The sequence below is a fragment of the Vipera ursinii genome (assembly GCF_947247035.1).
Source record: "Vipera ursinii genome assembly, chromosome: 1".
NCBI lineage: Eukaryota > Metazoa > Chordata > Lepidosauria > Squamata > Viperidae > Vipera > Vipera ursinii.
In genome coordinates, this window is record NC_139512.1 from 68,769,093 (window position 1) to 68,790,629 (window position 21,537).

At 41.0% G+C, this 21,537-nt stretch overlaps 1 protein-coding gene across 7 annotated transcripts in view; it reads right to left on the reverse strand.

The window, feature by feature from the left end:
• Nucleotides 1-958: 958 nt before the first annotated feature.
• PTGR2 (prostaglandin reductase 2) overlaps nt 959-21,537 on the reverse strand; it is a 28,750-nt gene continuing 8,171 nt past the window's right edge. For 3 of the 7 annotated variants that reach the window (XM_083350584.1, XM_083350583.1, XM_083350582.1), the window contains 9 exons: nt 19,663-19,742; nt 18,426-18,544; nt 16,980-17,171; nt 15,775-15,945; nt 14,549-14,758; nt 9,507-9,628; nt 6,702-6,789; nt 5,703-5,742; nt 959-1,670 (listed from right to left, as the gene is read on the reverse strand). In XM_083350584.1, coding sequence (XP_083206710.1) covers nt 1,606-1,670; nt 5,703-5,742; nt 6,702-6,789; nt 9,507-9,628; nt 14,549-14,758; nt 15,775-15,945; nt 16,980-17,171; nt 18,426-18,544; nt 19,663-19,699 — 1,044 coding nt within the window. In that variant the 5' untranslated portion in view covers nt 19,700-19,742 and the 3' untranslated portion in view covers nt 959-1,605. Of the gene's footprint in view, nt 1,671-5,702; nt 5,743-6,701; nt 6,790-9,506; nt 9,629-14,548; nt 14,759-15,774; nt 15,946-16,979; nt 17,172-18,425; nt 18,545-19,144; nt 19,299-19,662; nt 19,744-21,537 lie in introns of those variants that run through there. The other 4 variants (XM_083350586.1, XM_083350585.1, XM_083350587.1 and 1 more) reach the window with 2 other exon arrangements.

The window sequence follows — 21,537 nt, forward strand, 5'->3', positions numbered from 1 at the left end:
AATATATAAGAATTGCAGGGTAAAAAAAATCCTACTGGAGTACAGGTAGTCCTCGAGTTACAACAGTTTGTTTAGTGACTGTTCCAAGTTACAATGGCACTGAAAAAAGTGTCTTGTGACCATTTTTCACACTTATGACTGTTGAACATCTCCATGGTCAGGGGTAGGCAACCTTGGCTCTTTTATGACTCATGGACTTCAACTCCATGAGTCATAAAAGAGCCGAGGTTGCCTACCCCTGTCCATGGTTATGTGATCAAAATTCAGGCGTTTGGCAACGGACTCATATTTATGATGACTGCAGTGTCGCAGGGTCATGTGATCAACGTTTGTGGCCTTCTGACAAGCAAGGTCAATGGGGAACCCAGATTCACTTAACAACTGTGTTACTAACTTACCAACTGCAATGATTCAGTTAACAATTGTGGCCAGAAAGGTCATAAAATGGGACAACTCACTTAACTGTCTCACTTAACAACATAAATTTTTGACTCAGTTGTGGTCATAGGTTGAGGACTACCTGTATTAGGGACCCAGTGCTGTTTCTACAGATGCCTTGTTTGCTGCTTTCTTGTTTATCTGACAGTGATCAGGATACATGCTGCATGGAACAGATGTTTTGCTGCAAACTTTTGTTTCACAAATTATTAAAAGCCTTCCTACCATATTTTTTTCTTTATCACAAAGGAATTCGGAGAAGGGGCTTCTTCCTTTGTCATAATTCTCATGGTCATCATACTACATTGGATTTTGGAAGCTGGAACATTTGTACATAAACTGTACGGAAGGGTTTTTTAATCCCATAACTTAGTTATATAATTAAGAAATGTCTCTTCTTGTTTAGTATCCTAATCTAAATAAATGTATGTAATAGTGAAATGTTGGGGAAAATAGGAACAGCTAAAAGCATTCATTCACTGTTAATGCATCAGAAAGAATAGTGTATCACAGAGGAGAATTACATTAACAAGTAAGTTTAATAGATTCTCATTATTGTTTTGCTTTCAGTAGTGATTAGAGCGTGATTTATACATAACCAAAATGTAAGTCAATATATGGTTTGTCTAATTGGTTCACTTACTTCCAGGGAGTAAGCCATGGTTTATTTTTTGAAAAACCTTAATTTAAAGTTTTGAAGTTGGTTACAAAATCCTAGCTGCTTCAACTATGGCTTACATTTATCTTCAAATTCTGAAACACTACTATAGTATTATTAGAAAATTGTTTTCTAGATATTAACAAAGGCAGAAGAAAACCAAATCAGAAATTGGCCAAATGAGCCATGATAATTTGCTTGCAAACATTTGTTCAAACAGCTAAAACTAACCTTAGTTTTGTATTATACATACAGAGTTTATATTTCTGTAGCAGTGGTACAGTAATAATATTTTATCATTAGTTACTGAAGACTATGAAACACATTTTGATTGAAAAAGAAACTCTAGAGAGGGAAGAAGAAGTCCCTAAAGAACTTAGAAAAAAATTAAGAGATTCAAAAGATTTTACTAATCATCAAAATGGGGTAGAGATACAAAGGTTAAGATCATACCAGACTATGCAAACATTTCTTTTCTTGGTAGACACAAAATAGGTCAGAAATTGGTTTTATTTGGAAACAAGCACTATCTGTTTTCCAATGTTGCCCCCGCTCATCATAGATACGAAAGCAGCTGTAAGAGGAAAAAAAGGATGAAATAATTCAAAATCTGAAATGTTTATGTTGGTGTTTTTATTTTCAACACATAAGTTTTCTGAATTAACTGAAATGTACAAAAGAACATTACTTTTCCTTCAACAATCAGCCCGTGTTGTTAAAGACAGACAGTTTGGTCTAGTGCAGCAGTCCCCAACCTTTCGGCCACCAGGGTAAGAGATGTTTTTCCACGGACTGGAGGGGGCGTGGTTTTGCGTGCTGTCTGCGGATGGGGCTTCACTTGTTCGTGCAGTTTCTGGCATACTGTGGACCGGTGCTAGTCCACAGACGGGTTGGGGACCCATAATGGTTAAGGAACCAGGCTAGAAGCCAGGAGACTGTTAAATCTAGTCCTTCCTTAGCCATGAAAGTCAGCTGGGTGGCCTTGGGACAAGTTACTCGCCTCACAGGGTGGTCATTAGAGTATTTAATATGTTCGCTGCCTTGAGTTGTTATAAAAATAACAAAGGCAGGAAATCTGTATTCAGGCTGACAAATTTGTTTATGGGGAGAGGCAACTTGTTTTCAAAGCAACAAATCATTTGAATTAGCTAGCTAGTACAGTATGTATGGTATGCCACAGAAGTCAATTTCTATATACTGCATACTTCTAATACACTAATGTGCAAGTAGCAGCCACCAGCCTATTTTGACCGGACTTGAACAAACTAAGGAGCCTTGGATCTGGTTAATAAATAGATGGAAACCTATCTGGCAAGTTTAGGACAATAGGCTAGACTGGATAGTTTAAACAAATCCTATAGGTAGACGGTGAGAAACCAGTTCCATATTGTTACCAATATAACAGATTTGCTATTATCAGAGCCACACCATTAGCTTGAATTAAAAAGGTAAAGGTTCCCTCGCACATGCGTGTTAGTGGTTTCCGACTCTAGGGGCCGCTGCTCATCTCCGTTTCAAAGCCGAAGAGCCAGCGCTTGTCCGAGGACGTCTCCATGGTCATGTGGCTGGCATGACTAGCACGGAACGCTGTTACCTTCCCACCGTAGTGGTCCCTATTTTTCTACTTGCATTTTTACGTGCTTTCGAACTGCTAGGTGGGCAGAAGCTGGGACGAGTAACAGGCGCTCACTCTGCTACGCGGCACTCGGGATTTAATCCACCAAACTGCCGACCTTCTGATCGACAAGCTCAGTGTCCTAACCCACTGAGCCACCGCGTCCCTTTAGCTTGAATTACTAATATACATATAGGGATTCTTCTCCTTTGCAACCTGATTCGTCACTATGGTGAAACAAAAGTTTAAATAAACTTTTTCACCAAAACATAGTGTTGGTACAAGTTTTAAATCTCTGTGTTTTCTTTCATGAGGCTGCAAGAGCAATTTTATTTCAAAGGCTAGCCCAGAGCAGATTCCCACTGATCCAGGCTAAAGCAAAGCAGTGGCCATTGTACCAGCTGATTCTGCATTCTCAACTCTTGTGCAATTGTTCCAGCAGGACAATGCAAGCACTCAATTGCTCAGAATTATTTAATAACTTCTAGCCTCTATGTGGATTTTCAATTTTAGTATACAGGCAGTCCTCTATGAACAGTCTCCATTCCAAGGAACTATTTGTATGTCCGAGCATAAAAAGTATACAATTTTTATTTTACCCATTACACAACGGAAGAACACTGTAAACTAAACCAAGAGATAAGTGAACAGACAGCACAGAGTAGCATCCAAAAGCTTAGCCCCCCCCAATGTGTGATGGTGCTGACAAGCACATGTATGTAACACGCAGTAAACTAGCCCTTTCCCATCTTCTGCTTTCCAGGACCTTCTGGGTTGGAGTTACAGAAGCTTTGTTCATATGGATGAAAATTTGTAACTTGAATTTTTATAAGTAGATGACCCTTTGTATTCCCTCCCCCCATGCACATTTTTGGTTTTCCTTTTCTTGACATTCCTCAGGTATTACTCAATCCCCTCCTCCCCACTACACTTAGTTCATAGGGCTCTGCCTCTGGAAGAACTACAAATTTGGTGGGGGTTTTTTTCCCCAATAAAGCTTTTCATTCTTCAATCACCGTTCTTTTTTCTTTGGAGATATCTTCCTATATACCGGTACTTTCTCAGTTTCTTGGCCTCTTTTTCTCTCTCACACTTACAGAGTTCCTCTGGTTCCTTCTCCCCTTTTCGTTCAGCAGCCCCGGAACTTTGGTAACTGCAACTGTTCTCTCATTTCCTTCGGGCCAAATTCAAGATAACTCCTTATCTTTAAGGGCCTCCAGAGCCATGGCCCTGCATACAGTATTCTTGTATCTCACCTCTGAACTCTAGGTATTTAAGATCTGTGTAATCACCTCCAACTCTTTTTTTTAAAATCTCACGACATGAGATAAAACCAGCAGTTGTTGCAATTGACCTGAGGCTCTCAAGTGATGTACAGAGGCCAAGATTTCATCCTCCTTTCTGGATGTTCAAAATAAAATATTTTAGGTGGCCTTTGAATGCAGACTTGATGGAATGTATTGAATCATTACAGGCAATCCTCAACTTAAGACCATAGTTTAGCTCAATGTTTCTGTTGTCAAGTGAAACATTTGTTAAGTGAGTTTTGCCCCATTTTACGACTCTTCTTGCCACAGCTGTTAAGTGAATCACTGAAATTGTTAAGTGGTAACATGGTTGTTAAGTGAATCTGGCTTCCCCATTGACGTGATTCCAGAACGTCATGAATATGAACAAGTTGCCAAGCATCCGAATTTTGATCACATGACCGCAGAGATGCTTCAATGATCATGTGTGAAAAACAGTCATAGGTTAACTTTTTTCAATCCCGTTGTAACTTCAAACAATCACTAAATGAACTGTTGTAAGTCGAGGACTACCTGTATTTTGTCTATTGGCTTCTATTATTTTGTATGTAAATTACCTTGAGTAAGTGAAAAGGGTATCAATATTTTAAAAGTATAATTCTCGCAAAAGAAAAATTTATAAATGGTAAAGGGTGAACTGAAAACCTTTGTCTATTGTCTAACAGAAATCCCTTAGGAAAGGGAATTTTCTTTTAACGAAGATGATGATGGAAATTAGTAATGGGTGCCTTAATAGCAATGTAATTTGAATTCTATATTCTTGGAATACAGATCCTTTCTCTCTTCAGAACCAAAGCCAAATGTTTGATATAAGGTCAGCAAATGAAATCCCTTACATTAATGAATTTTTAGTTTGATCCTCTATTCCAATAGCCTCCAAGCTTTTTGGCACCAGGGACTGGTTCTGGGAAGAGAGTTTTCCATGGACTGGAGGAAGTGTGGTTTTGCATGCTCCCTGGATCCCATGGATGGGGCTTCACTTGTTTGCCCAGCCCGGTTTCTGGCATGTTGTAGACTGGTGCCAGTCCACGGACTGAGGGTTGGGCACTCCTGCTCTATATTCTACCTATAGTTGTAAGAATTAGATTGCTTAGCCTTCCCCAACCTGGTGTCTTGGGACCTTGGATTTCAGCTCCCATTCTCCAACCAGCACAGCAGTTAAAAACACACTTCATCACAATTTATGCCCAAACAAATGATTGTCGCACAAATTACGTATATGGTTTTCCAGTTCACTTATACACAGAGTACTCACATATACAAAAACATAATAACCTCCCTAGAAATTCTGTCATAAAGAATTGGTTATTCATTGCTGGATAGGTTGAATTTGTTGTGAAAAATAAAATTAAGCCAGATAATTACTTCTAAATGCATAGTATAAGAAGCATATAACAGTTGTTTCTTTAAACTTTTTTAAATGCTCAAAGATAGTAAGATAATATTTTAGTAGCTATTAATTTTGTAGAATTTAGATTCAGCAGTTTTAACATTTAAATACATTCAGTTTAAATGTAAAGACATTAATTAAGAAGTAAATTTAGCATTCTTTAACTATGAATAGCAATGGCATTCAGATTTGGGTCAATTTTATTGTTTGAACCAGAAATAAACGAGGGGACCTTTCTGTGTCCATATATTTTAATCAAGGCTATACAGTCAAAAGACAGAATCAGTCTCTTACCTCCAATGTTTTCTAAGCCTTCCACGATTGTCTCCTTGACCTGTTTTATTTTAAAAAAAAATAGCATTAAAGGTTATTTTTCCCCCTTTTGATGCAATCTAGCCTTTTTTTCTTTCATTAAACACAGTTGAAAATTATTAAAACAAAACTTTCGTAATCTTTAGATAGTTACACCAAAGGTAAAGGTTCCCCCGCACATGTGTGCTAGTCGTTTCCGACTCTAGGGGCTGGTGCTCATCTCCATTTCAAAGCCGAAGAGCCAGCGCGTGTCCGAAGACATCTCTGTGGTCATGTGGCCGGCATGACGAGACGCCAAAGGCACACGGAACGCTGTTACCTTCCCACCGTAGTGGTCCCTATTTTTCTACTTGCATTTTTACGTGCTTTCGAACTGCTAGGTTGGCAGAAGCTGGGGCGAGTAACAGGTGCTCACTCTGTTACGCGGCACTCGGGATTCGACCCGCCAAACTGCCGACCTTCTGATCGACAAGCTCAGCGTCCTAACCCACTGAGCCACCGCGTCCCTATAGTTTATTTTATTTATTTTTATTTTAATTCCATTTATATCCCGCCCTTCTCCGAAGACTCAGGGCGGCTTACAAGCTTAGCAGTAGCCTTCATTCTATGTATATGCCTGCTTATTAGGGCTTTCACACAGCCCCCAAGCGGCATTATTACAAAGTCAGCTTATTGCCCCCAACAATCTGGGTCCTCATTTTACCTACCTCGGAAGGATGGAAGGCTGAGTCAACATTGAGCCTGGTGGGATGCGAACCTGCACTAATTGCAGGCAGCTGGTGTTACTTAAGGAGGCATTAGCTCACTGCTCCACCAAGGCTCAATGTTACACCTAATCAAATGATTTCTGAGAAGCTTTTCTAGATAAGGTGAAATGAGTTATTCCTTCATCTTCAGCAACCACAACAAATAAGAAAAGGTCAATCAAAGAAAATGATTGCTTGCAGCCATGAGCAATTTACCTATTGATTTTTATAATACCTTCAATTTTCCTTCTTTGATCCACTGACAAAGCTGCAGAGTACTAGCTGAAAATTTCTCCATGTAGTTCAAAACCAGGAATCTTTCTCTGTGAAGAATGAAATTGACATCTCACAGCAGTCAAATGTCAAACATTAAAAACATCCTGAAATGCCTTTCTGAATCAGTTTTATATGCAAAGGGGAACTATTACCATTATCATAAAAAACACTTAGGGCAACAATTAAATTTCCAATCTAATTGTAACCATCATTTACAGAAAAATATTTATAGTTGCATACGTAACAATTCAATAGGTTATAGTCCAAAATAAATTGTTTCTTCGGCAGATGAAAGAACTTCCAATGTTAAGAATCATTAAGAGAAACTACAGAAGCTGTCAAATTTGTCATGGGTGGAAACAAGCAGGATGTTGTTCTGTTCTTACTTGCAGCACATAGAAATGGCAACATAGTCCAGTAAACATAATTTAAAGGGTTAGGAAATAGCGATCCCGTTGGTCTAATATTTTAACAGTGTAAATGGATCATCTGAAATAAAGGAGGCGGTGGTGAGGCCCCTCCTCAAGAAGCCTGCTCTGGACCCGGCTATTTTGAACAACTATTGTCCAGTCTCCAACCTTTGCTTTTTAGCGAAGGTTGTCGAGAGCGTGGTGGCACATCAGCTTCCTTTGTTCCTGGAGGAAACTGATTATCTAGACCCGTACCAATAAGGCTTTAGGCCCGGGTACAGCATGGAGACGGCATTGGTCGTGGTGGTGAATGATCTCTGGCGGGCTCGGGACAGGGGTTGTTCCTCTGTCCTAGTTCTGTTAGATCTCTCAGCGGCTTTTGATACCATCGACCATGGTATCCTACTGCGGCGTCTCAGGGGGTTGGAAGTGGGGGTCACTGGTTTACAGTGGTTCTCCTCCTACCTCCTGGGCCGCTCGCAGTCGGTGTTGACGGGAGGGCAGAGATCCACCCCAAGGCCTCTCGTTTGTGGAGTTCCTCAGGGGTCGGTCCTCCCCTCTTGTTCAACATCTACATGAAGCCGCTGGGTGAGCTCATTCATGGTTTTGGGGTGGTGTATCATCAGCATGCTGATGATACCCAGCTCTTTCTTTCCACCCCAAACCAACCCAGTGATGCCCTCGACGTGATGTCCCATTGCCTAGAGGCGGTCCAGGTTTGGATGGGGAGAAACAGGCTTCAACTCAATCCCGCCAAGACCGAGTGGCTGTGCAGGAGAACCAGCTTTGTCCATCGCTAACTATGGGGGGTGAGGTGTTACTGCAGCGTTGATAGGGCTCGCAACTTGGGCATCCTCCTGGATTCACGGCTCAGTTTGGAAGATCATATAGGAGCCATGACCAGGGGGGCTTTTGCCCAGGTTCGCCTGGTGCGCCAGTTGCGGCCCTATCTGGACCGAGATGCCCTACGCACAGTCACTCATGTGCTCGTGACCTCCTGGTTAGACTACTGCAACACTCTCTAAATGGGGCTGCCCTTGAGGACCACTCGGAGGCTTCAGCTGGTGCAGAATGCAGCTGTGCAAGTTGTGATGGGAGTCTCCCGATACTCCCGTGTAATGCCTCTTCTCCGCGAGCTGCATTGGCTTCCAGTTGCCCTCCGGGTGAGATTCAAGGTGTTGGTGATGACCTATAAAGCCCTAAATGGCATGGGCCCGGATTATCTTAGGGAGCACCTGCTGCCAGCATCAACTTCCCATCGTCCTGTGCGCTCCCATAGGGAGGGCCTCCTTAGGGTGCCACCGGGTGATCCCCAGAGGGAGGGCGTTCTCTGTGGGCACGCCTGCCCTATGGAATGAGCTGCCTGTGGAAATCCGGACTGCCCCCGACCTTCGTTCATTTCGCCGGGACCTGAAAACCTGGTTCTTTGATTTATCTGGCCTGGACTGAGGGGTTTTAAGTTTTTAAACTTTGTTTTAATTTGTTGGGCTATTAATTAATTTAATTCATTTTAATTCTATTTTTACTTCAACTTTTATATTGTCTTTTAAATTTTGCCCTGTAAACCGCCCTGAGTCCCTTCGGGAATAGGGTGGTATATAAAACTAATTAAATAAATAAATAAATAAATAAATAAATATATTATATTTTAGTCTATTGGGACACTAGAACCTTTACATCTGTGCCATTCCAAAGTTGACACAACATGAATTTAGTGCCCATCTTTTTCCTACTCCAAAAGACACACCTCGAAACAGAGGATAAGTGACTTTCCGATGCAATAGAATAATTGAATAATCTCTGTTCTAATCTCACTGGGAACAATGGAGAATTCTAATACAATTCATATAAAAAGCACCAGACTGGGAAAGGGTGGATCAACCTTCTGCTGCATCACTTTAAATTTCTGATCAAATATCTATTAAATGCCTTCATCTTCTCCAGGTACCATTTGAAATGTGCTAATAAAGCACAAGATTATTTCTCATTCTCCAGTCAGTAAATGGTTTGAGAGACTTGAGTGCTACTGGAAACATGTTACATTTCTCCACTGATGAAGTTTTACGTTAGCTGTATATTTGTTATTGTAGTTTCAACTCCAATTTCCCTCAGCATATATGGAAATCGGCCTTCCTGTTTTCTTTTTCTATTGAAGAGCTGTCACTGATAGCCCACTGACAGAATTTTCTGCAAAGCTGCAAGTTCAACTCCAGTAATTTTTTGAGTGACCTTGTTTCGCAGATGGTGCATCAATCTAGAAAGGCAATTTTTAGAACTAAGAAGAAGCATTCACATATTTCAGCAGATTTTATTCAGTGTTTCATTCAAAGAAATAATAAGCCAATGAACAATACCTAGTAATATTCCGTGATTTCCTTATTTCTTCTACCTCTGGAGGTAAAGGAGGTGGGTACTGCATGTCCTTGTTATACTGGGAGATTTGACCACATAAAATAATATGGCTATTTGAATTCATCTGTTGGAAACAAAAAGACCGATAGAGTATTGCAGTTTGTATTTCTTAACAGTATTTTTTAGAAATAAAAATAAAAAACTCCTTCAACTTATAACTAACTGATATGAAATGATTCACAATAATAGGTTTCTTTCATATTTATGATTCTTAAGACTTTATACACCAAAATCCAGCTTCTCTGCATGTTACAGAAGATTCCAGGACTCAAATATAGAAAACCAAGCTGTGAAATTATATTCTTTTTTTCACTTATTCTTTTAGATATGAATTTAGACTGCATATTTGCCCACTCAGCATATTCATTACTGTGTTTTACAGTTATCTTTGAAAAAATTGTAAGGGTTTACAAGTATGAAAGGTAAAAAAAAAAATCTGACCTTCAAAAATGTGACTGACCACTAGATTGCAGCAAATAAACATAAATCTCTTAAGTTTTTGTGCCACCTAGGTATCATCCAAATATATTAGTCCTGTTTATGTATCTCTTAGAAGATGTGTCCTTTAGGTCAGGTATCCCCAATCCCTGGCCCGCAATCCAAACTGTGCTGCAGCCTGGTTGGGAACCGGGCTGCACAAGCGGCAGGCAAGCCTGCAATGCTGCATTTGCGCAAGTGATGCGTGCACACACAAAACCATCCCCCTGCTGTTGCCGCTGCTCCACAGAGACTGAAAGGCTGGGGACCATTGCTTTAGGTAGAGAAGAATATGTCTAATTATTTCTTGTTTGCACTAATAACAAAGCCCTTACTGCCCACACTTCATTTTAAGTTACACTACATTCTGCAGTTAGGAACTAGTAGAAAGTATGCTGGAACCACAGCTGCTGTGAGAAAATAGAGAAAAATGCATAGGATAATCAAAAGCCTTGGAGCAAAGAGGCGAAAAAAGCTATGATGGATGGAGTAACTTAGCCTTCTGCCAATTTTCAGTCAATTTTCAGTATATGTAAGAACCAAAGTCATAGCAAAGCAACTTGACAAGGACATTGCTAAATCTTCCTGAGTGATTTTCTACTCCTCTCTGCAAGTTGGAGCGTAAGAATCCTTAGCTAGACTTTCCCAAAAGTGGGGGCAGGCTTTGATTTACACTGGCCTTTTCCCACAGTTCATCTTAACAAGCTGCTGCTGGCTAAAGCAGGCACCATGGATCTCCTAGAAGCGCAGTCTGAAAACTGTGCAATAGAATTGCAATAGAACATTAAACAGCAAGGGGCTGACTAAGAGAATCATTAAAAGAACAGTGTGCTTTTATTACATGTACTGAAACAGAGCAGAATAACATCCCATTTGTCTGGTCTACATTCTGTTGCAGCAACCAGCAATATGTTTCTCTTAATTTTCCTACAGGAAAAATAAGAGTAAAGAAAAAAGAATCAAAATGCTATTCAGTTATTGTATACTATATGGTATATAGGCAAAAGGGACAAATGATGACCCTTACCTCATTATGGTATCATACAAATGCCACAAGTTATTCTTGCATTGGATGTCATAATGCAAATGTGTAACTGCAGCATCTATAGTATGTAATGATATAATCAGATGTGTCACTTTTATGTTATCATGGTTTGTTATGGATGTGACTCCAGTGAAACCAAAACTGTATGTGCAACAGCATATTTACTATGATTAATTTAAATACAGTTTACTAAATGAATCCAAGTGTTCTAATATCACTAGACTGGCTTCATACTACTAATTAGTCTGTGAGTAATATGTCATGCAAACATATGGGTCACACTGTCACTTTGGCCAGACTTTTAAGCATAAATCAGCTATCAAAGATGATGTGATAGAGATTGGAGCACTTGTGCAATTTAATTTGGATGAGAATAGAAGTGAATTATACACAGAAAATCTTTTAAGAAAAAAGCTTTCAGTCACAAAGCTTTACAAAATGCAAACTTACTCCAATCTTCATGAAAAATATTTTTGCGTTCATTGGCTACATCAGTGGAAATCAGAGCTGGCAAAAATAATAAAGATATGTGGGTAATAAGCATCTCGTGTCCTTCTTGGCTAACAAAACTCCAGAAATGTGAGGGGTGGCGAACCTATGGCACGCATGCCACAGGCGGCACACGGAACCATCCCTGTGGGCATGTGCGCCATCACCCAAGAGGGAGGCGGGGCCATGTCACTGCGGTTTTTTTTTAGTTTTGCCAGCTTTGTTCATTTCTGTCTGTACATTTTCCCCTGCTCTCTGCACCTGTGTTACTATCTTATCATGTAACCATAGTGAATGTCACATGTTCAGACATGTTATGGTTTTACTCTGTTTTGTCCTACTAAGTGCGCATGTCTAGAAAAAGTTTTCTCACTTTTATTTTGCATTCTGCCTGATGAATGTAGTCAGTTAGGTCTTTTGTTTTCTCATTAAAAGTTTTACAGTAGAATATGCCTCGGATTTCTTTCTTTGATGTTCACCATGCATCAAATAAACCACGGTTGGTCGCCCTCTGATAGGGGAGTAATAATCCTCCCCTGACATTTGGTAGCAGAGGATGGTTTGTTTTTATTTTCAAGATTTATTGCCCCTGATAAGCGTATAGGCAATTAGTCAGCTAGTTAGTCCGGCACTGAGGAAGCTGTGATTAATTGCTGCAAATATGCCGAAGAAAAAGAAGAAGAAGGCTCGTTATCAGCCCGCTGCGGAGGAGACAGTTACTTCACCGGGACATCTCCAGAGGCTTCAAAAATGCTTCTGCTATCCAGATTGGCCGTGGGGGAGGCAACGAAATTGCTCTGCAACTGTAGATCTGGGTGGCAGAAGTGGCAGAGAGAAAGAGATTGAGCCAGCAGGGAAGCAAAAGCGTGGAGAAAGGAAAGCATTGCAAAGTAAGCAAACTTACAAAAAAGGGATCTCTCTCTCTCTGTCTCACACATACTGTACACATACACTTCCCCACCCCCTTTAATATGTCTTCCCCCACCTCATTTAATGTCTTCCCCCACCCCCTTTAATATCATGTCTTCCCCACCCCTTTAATATGTCTTCCTCCACCCCTTGTCCTCCCCTACCCCCTTTAATATCATGTCTTCCTCCACCCCCTTTAATGTCTTCCCCCTCCCCTTAATATCTCTTCTCCCACCCTAATATCATGTCTTCCCCCACCCCCTTTAATGTCTTCGCCCACCCTTTAATGTCTTCCCCCACCCTTTAATCTCTTCTCCCACCCCATTAATCTTTTCCCACCCCCTTTAATATGTCTTCCCCCCACCTTTAATAACATGTCTTCCTCCATCCTCTTTAATGTCCTCCCACCCTTTAATATCTTCCCCCACCCTTTAATATCTTTCTCCCACCCACTTTAATGTCTTCCTCCACCCTTAATATCTCTTCCCCACCCCCTTTAATATCTCTTCCCCCACCCCCTTTAATATCATGTCTTCCCCCACCCCCTTTAATATCTGTTCTCCCACCCACCTTAATGTCTTCCTCCACCCCGTCTTCCCCCACCCCCTTTAATATCATGTCTTCCCCAACCTTTAATATCTCTTCTCTCACTCCCTTTAATATCTCTTTAATATCTCTTCTCCCACTCCCTTTAATATCATGTCTTCCCCCACCCCTTTAATATCTCTTCTCCAACCCCCTTTAATATATCTTCCCCCACCCCTCTAATCTCTTCTCCCATCCCCTTTGTCTTCCCCCACCCCCTTTAATCTCTTCTCCCATCCCCTTTAATATGTCTTTCCTGCCCTTTAATATCTCTTCTCCCACCCCCTTTAATATCTCTTCTCCCACTCCCTTTAATATCATGTCTTCCCCCACCCCTTTAATATCTCTTCTCCAACCCCCTTTAATATATCTTCCCCCACCCCTCTAATCTCTTCTCCCATCCCCTTTGTCTTCCCCCACCCCCTTTAATCTCTTCTCCCACCCCCTTTAATATCATGTCTTCCTCCACCCTTTAATATCTCTTCTCCCACCCCCTTTAATATCTCTTCTCCCACTCCCTTTAATATCATGTCTTCCCCCACCCTTTAATATCTCTTCTCCCACCCCCTTTAATATGTCTTCCCCCACCCCCTTTAATATCTCTTCTCCCACCCCCTTTAATATCAGTGAGGTTCCTCCAGTGGACCATGACCCGGTGCTCATCCTGGTCCCATCCCCCCTCCACCGGAGACCCTCAGATCCGCCCCAGTCCTGACCAGCTCAGAACAAGTGCTCCTGACACAAGTGACGTTGAGCTGGCCACGCCCATGCCAGCCACGCCCACCCAGTGGGCCATGCCCATCCGGCACCCGATAAATAAGTGGGGTCTGGGTTGCAGTTTGGGCACTCAGTCTCAAAAAGGTTCGCCACCACTGTGATAGAACAATATAAAAGAAGACACTGCTCCATTTTCAGGAACATATTTCCAACATATATTAGTTTCTATACTACCTTACAGTAGTATGGGAAAGAAATTGTGTTATTTCAAGTTAGCTGCTCATATTTATCTGCCACATTTTAGGTAAACAATTATATTAGAAAGTGTCTTAAGAATCCAAAACCATTTCAGTGTGGCTCAGATGGGTTTAGCGATTAGTTATATCTTGGTGTAGAAAAGTTGGTGATTTGATTATCTGAATGCTGTGCCAATTTAATTTTGTATTCCTTTGATAATGCATCCATAACTTCTCACACACACACCCTGCATTCTGCACCAACACAAGGACTCAGGCGGAGCTCAAAATGGAGAGAGAAGAGGGTTCTGCATGTTTGTGCCCTTTCTCCATTTCCCAGCTATCTAGGCCCTTGCAATATTTGGGGCCTAGATCCTCTGCAGAACTTTACTCACATTAAAGCCAAAACAATGTAGGAAGCAGGAGTGGGACTGCACATAGTATTTTTTTTTCTCTCCACCTTGACCCAGCCATGCATCCACACAAATGCCTGAAGGGACTCAAAAAGGAGGCACAGCACACTCACTTGTCTTATTACTGTATCACTGATGTCTCCACCAACATTGTCAAAGTAGATATCCACTCCATCTGGGCAAAGTTTGTGCAGCTGCTGTGCCACATTCTCTTTCTTATAGTTGATTGCAGCATCAAAACCCATTTCAGAGACCAAAACCCTGCATTTTTCATCTGTGCCACAAATACCAACTACTTTAGAACAGCCCTCCAGGAGACCTATCTTTGAAAACAGAAAACCATTACACAAAGTCATCTTTTTGCAATCACTTGTATTTCAGCACAAGGATTTCCCCCCCCCAAAAAAATTAAATCTATAATTTTCTGTCAGTTACAAAATAATCATTCTATGCATCTTTTCTCACAAGGATCTAGCAGAGAAGGAGAAAACCAAATTGGACAATAATTATGGAATGGGTAAAAGGATCTTTTAACCCATTGTCATTTTTTGTCATAGTCTCAAATGAAAGCAGCAATGGTCACATTTATTAGCAACAGAAAGAAACAGTTGGTGCTAATAGAAGCTCACTTCCTATTCCACATAGCACGTGAGGTGGAAGAAAGACTAAATGGAGGTAGGCAATTTTTTAAATTCTGGGATTAAAGGCAGCACTTTTAAAAAGACTTTTAACTTAAAAAAATAAAATGAAATCTCCTAAGGACCACAGGGGGTGTGACTAGTGATGTCATGATCTTACAGATGGGGCCTAAATATTTAGAACTTTTTTGTTTTGTTTTGGAGAGTTCTGAAACATGTTTAAGACTTGCACCCATGCCCCCAAGTCTTCTCCAATTGGGAATGTTGGCTTGATTGGAGCTGAGATGATTTCAGGATAAAATGGGCACTTTCACCTCTGCAAAGCTTAGCATACTCTTGTATCTTTGAACTCTGTCTCTGCCCCAAAATATATATACATATACATATACACATATACATATATACATATATATATACATATACATATACATGTAGATACACACTGCTCAAAAAATAAAGGGAACACTTAAACAACACAATGTACTGTATTTAATAGTAGGATGTCTTATCTTGTGTTCCCTTTTTTTGAGCAATACACACACACACACAGACACACACAAAGAGAGATAGATTTTATCATGTATATATGTATTGTATATGTCCCACGAGAAAAATCTATCTATTCCTGAGGTATAGAAAAAAATATAGTGGCTTCCATATGTCCAAATAATACAAATTAGACTGAGTTTATAGCTTCTTACCTGCCCAGCCAGGGAGCCACAAGCACCAGCAGCTCCACTGACAACCAGGGTTTGATTAGAGCCTGGAGATACATGTCCTTTCTCTCTGATTCCCAGCAAAGATGTCAGCCCAGTCAAGCCAGCTGCACCCAAGAAATAGGAAAGGTGTCCATCTACAAGGTGTTGCTCGATCTGAAAAAAATTTTGAATCAGATTGAATTATTTTTTTATTTTATTTTATTTTTAATCCCATTTATATCCTGCCCTTCTCCGAAGACTCAGGGCGGCTTACAATTTAAGCACAAACCAATGTGCTTAGCAATAGCCTTCATTCTACGTATATGCCTGCTTATTAGGGCTTTCGCCCCCCCCAAGCGGCATTATTACAAAGTCAGCTTATTGCCCCCAACAATCTGGGTCCTCATTTTACCTACCTTGGAAGGATGGAAGGCTGAGTCAACCTTGAGCCTGGTGGGATGCGAACCTGCACTAATTGCAGGCAGCTGGTGTTACTTAAGGAGGCATTAGCCCACTGCTCCACCAAGGCATTATCATTCTACTCGAGATCCATTCAGATTTTTTAGCTGGATTTTTTTTTGAAAAGGTTCAAAGTTGGTAGACATTTTTTGTCTTTTTTTAAAAAAAAAAGTTTTGTGGTCCTATTTGAATCCAGTTTAGTACAGTGGTTAAGGCATCAGGCTAGACACTGAGAAACTGAGTTCCAGCCCTGCCTTAGCTATGAAGCTGCCTTGGTAGTTGGGCCAGTCACTCTCTCTTAGCTCTATGAAGCAGGCAATGGCTAACCACTTCTGAAAATGTGGAAAGAAAACTGCAGGAATTGTTTAGACAGTTGCCAGGATGCAAAAAGCTGACTCAAAGGCACACACACAGTCAAAAATTATCAGTATAACAGTATAACTTTGTTCCTTTGGTACTCAGCTAACAACCACATTTTTGGTACCACATTGGATACTGTGCCATAAACAACTGTCCCAATGATAAAAATGGTGGGGGTTGTTCTTTAACAGCGATATCCTCAACAAACTGCAGTAACATCATTACATACATATTGTTATTATATACTTGCTCCTGGGGCATTGTCATTACATATCAACCCCCTCTCCATGGATATCCATAGTCTTTAATCACATATTGCTAGAGGTCAGGGCACACTCATCTATATTGTTTTTCTCCAAAGGAAATGGAAACAAGTGCCACCATGCTACCTTCTTCAGTTGTTCTCCATCTAAAATGGCTTTGGTCTGCCAGGGCCAGATAAAGGAAGTCACAAAGTCTCCTGGAGCAAAACGCACATCTCTGCTTTCTTCCACACAACCAATTCCACCTCCATCAGTAACTTCAGACAATTTCCAAGCCTGAAGGTAGTCAGAGCCAGCATCTTCATTCATACGACACCGCTAAAAAACAATTATTTATAGCAAGAGAATCCTTTAAAGCACAATCCTTTTCTTTTCTCTTTGTCAAGAAACACATAGCTGGCCAAAACATGAAGCTACAAGGATTTTAATGCTAGTCAAAGTAAAAATATGGAAACCGCTAAATAATACAATAAATCCTTTAAAAGCTTCAGAAGGAAGAATAAGGGTCATATTTTTTATTCCTGACAGACTAAGAGATTGGTTGATGCTCCAAAATATCTTTCCCCCCCTTGTTCTGGTTCATATGATACATCTTAGAAAAAAAATCATAATTCAAATTATGCAACACAAATTTCTGATGTAATTCTGTGGAAAATGAATATAATTAGTGAAGTTATTATACAAAGAACTCTTAAGTTTACTTCACATTAACTAAATTCCAATACTGATTTTTTAAATTACAATATACAGAATATTTGTACACTTTTTCAGAATGGAATTAATGTATGGTATAAGGTTTAAATATATTCTCTATATCTTCCTATAATTCTTTCTCCCAGTTACATTGGCTTCAACTGTAGAAGCTACAATACTTTCCATATTCATATTGGCAATCTGCATGGAAGGAAGAAACCAAAATCTCAGGTATTTTCCAAATACCTTGCAGTATGTGTGTTATAATTGTGGTCATGGGCATTTATGCAAAACAAAATATTCCCTTCTATTAGACTGGACAGCCATTTGCCTGAGCATGGGGTTGGACTAGATGACCTCCAAGGTCCCTTACAACTTTATTATTATGTTGTTATTATTATTATTATACCCATAAATCACTATTTTATAGGGATGCGGTGGCTCAGTGGGTTAGGACGCTGAGCTTGTCAATCAGAAGGTCGGCAGTTTGGCGGGTCGAATCCCGAGTGTCGTGTAACAGAGTGAGCGCCTGTTACTCGTCCCAGCTTCTGCCAACCTAGCAGTTCGAAAGCACGTAAAAATGCAAGCAGAAAAATAGGGACCACTACGGTGGGAAGGTAACAGCATTCCGTGCGCCTTTGGCGTCTAGTCATGCCGGCCACATGACCATGGAGACGAACCTGGACAAGCGCTGGCTCTTCGGCTTTGAAATGGAGATGAGCACCGGCCCCTAGAGTCAGAATCGACTAGCACGCATGTGCGGGGGAACCTTTACCTTTAAATCACTATTTACAGTGACACATGACTGGCAGATCAAATGAAGAATCAACTGGCCAAATATTCTTCAGATATTTTGATATTGTCATTCTACCCACTTACCATGTAAGGATCCACAGACAAATAAAGTGTACGGACTTTAACTTGACCCTCAGCAATTTTGTCTGAGAGGGTGGCTTCTTCCATACGGAAGTTTTCTGCAACCGGCACTCCATTGATGCCTAGAATGAGTCAGACCAAAGGTTTAGCATCTTGGTCTCTCCTTCCTCTTGAGATTATGGGAGTTAAATTAGCATTTCTCAACAATCATACCTGACTTCAGAGGACTCATTCCTTACAAAAGGATGTTTTTCTTCTGTGAAGCTATATACCTTGGGTCAGCTACTATTCTGATATTTACAAATTCTATTTGTATTTCTCCTCCCTAGCTTTGCTTACTGTTGGCCATGCTGATTTTCAACATGATGTATGTATCTAAATATCCTCATTTCTAGCAAGGTAGTTTGTGATGAACAGCAATTTTAATGTCAAAAAGCTTGAAAAATATGCCACTAGTTTTAGTGCAAGAATGGCCAGCTGCTTTATAAATTTTAAGTGAAATATAAATTAACAAGAGGCAGAAGGAAATGCACAAACACAATAACCTTCACAGTTAAGAATAGATTATTCACAGTAAATATTGCTTATAGCTACTGTTAGAAATCATGAGTACACAATTTAAAATGTACAAAATTGTTTGCAGCACTTTCCACATTTCACACTTCAATCTTATTTAGGTTGTTTATATATTTTTACTCTTACACAAACTGAAAAATTCTCACCAGCACAACTGCAATTAGAAAATGTCTGCTAAGAATGTCTAGTTGAAGACTTATATAACAAGCTTTGGATCTGCACATCAGAAATTGATCTCTTGAATGCCTTTTCTCTTCCCATTTACAATGTTCTACAACAAGTAGAAGGGACGCGGTGGCTCAGTGGGTCAGGACACTGAGCTTGTCGATCAGAAGGTCAGCAGTTTGGCGGGTCGAATCCCGAGTAACAGAGTGAGCGCCTGTTACTCGTCCCAGCTTCTGCCAACCTAGCATGTAAAAATGCAAGTAGAAAAATAGGGACCACTACGGTGGGAAGGTAACAGCGTTCCGTGCGCCTTTGGCGTCTAGTCATGCCGGCCACATGACCACGGAGACGTCCTGGGACAAGCGCTGGCTCTTTGGCTTTGAAACGGAGATGAGCACCGGCCCCTAGAGTCGGAAACAACTAGCACGCATGTGCGGGGGAACCTTTACCTTTACCTTACAACAAGTAGAAATATGTTCTCCAACAAGTAGAAACATACCAGGGCGTGAATGCAATACCACTCTTTGAATGTTCATCAGCCCTCCAGCAAAAATCTGGCACAGATGAGAATCAGATTCTCTGTAAAAAAAAATGACAATGTTTAATACCACCTAGAGGGCGACTGCCAGTAAGCAGTTTAAAAATCTAACAAATGATTAAACACAAGCATATGGTTTTGGTTTTATGGTAGACCTGTATAACTAAGAGCCTTATGTATTTTCTGGGTATGACACCAGGCCCCCTCCAAAACTGCTTAACCAATTATATTCTTAACATACCTGGAAGGGAAAAAAAATAAATTTGGGAAATGGAAACAATAATATCAATTTTAATATAAATAAAATTCAATGTAAATTTTGTAACATATTTATTATTTTTGTCCTTGCATTCTACTTTGGGGAATTCCATTTTCAGCAAATGCATTCCCTAGCTTATGAAAAGCTATGTACCTTTGTTTAGGGAAAGAATGAGGTGAAATTATAGGAAATTATATGAGGAGGGCAGATTGAATTATTACCGGTAGTTCTGCACCACCCATCCATAAAAATACAGACAATAAAGCATGGCTTGGAGCATTTGTCAGGAAATAGTGCAGAAGACTGTGTTTCTTCAGTCTTTAGAACGCGCCGCCTCTGTCCTGCCCGCTGGATGTGTACACAGGAGACGGCCAGTGCCGGCTCCTGGGTGAAGTCAGCCTGTGGGGCAAGACAGCCAGCAGGGGCACCGGATTCTGTTTGCGCATGTGCCCAGGGGGGCAGAGTGGGGCTGCCCCGTGGATCTAAGGCTGAGTGCATTCTGGCTTTGATGGACGCAACCAGGTTATAGATCAGCACCACCTCCTTCCCACCAGCACCTCCAGCCTCAAAGCCACAAGGCTTTCCTTTCATCGGGACAGCCCCCGCCCGCCCACATGGGATAGCAAGACTGGTGGCAACATGGCAGTGCTGGCAATCTCTCCCCCTCCCATCACCCCTTCCTGAACGCGGAGGAAGGAAAGAGATGAGAAGGTGATGGAACGAATGGAGGAAGGAAAGAACAGAGGGAGGAAAGGAGGAATGAAGGGTGGGAGGGAGGGAAAAGGAGGGAGGAATGGAGGGAGGGAGCAATGGAGGGAGGGAGGAACGAAGGGTGGGAGGAAGGAATGGAGGAACTGAGGAAGGAAGGGAGGGTGGGAGGAAGGAACAGAGGAACAGAGGGAGGAAGGGAAAAAAGGGAGGAAGGAACAGAGGTAGGAAGGGAGGGTGAGAGAGAGGGAGAGAAAAAGGAGGAACGGAGGAAGGAAGGAAGAGTGGGAGGAAGGGAGGGAGGAATGGAGATAGGCAGGAAGGGAGGGAGGGAGGGAAAAAGAGAGGGAGGAACAGAGGGAGGAAGGAATGAAGGGTGGGAGGAAGGGAGGAACAGAGGTAGGTAGTGTTAAGGAATTTAGTTGAGTAGAGGTCTCCTTGTGCTACCAAAGAGTTGCACAGACAAGGAAGGGCACTGAGAGCAGTAAAAGTCACACAAGAATACACTGAGTTATAAAAGTAAAAAGTAGTTTACTTTTGAGGTGGTGTAAGAACAAAAATGCACAGTCAAAAAATAAACAGTCCAGGTCATAAACAATAGCAACAGTCCAAACTACAAAGTCTTCTTACTGGTCCAGAGGTCAATACACAGTTCAGGTTTACAACAGTAGTAAACCAACAGCAGAGCAAAAACAGTAACAGTAGAGAGAAGTGAATTCAGAGAGAGAGAGAAGCTACGTTCCTAGCTTCCTCTTATGGCCATGAGAACACTTACACACCCATTGGCCAATTAACTTCTTAAAGACATAGCATTATGGTTAATATATTTTCAACCCAACATTGTAGGCTAACACCATATGCCTAACAGG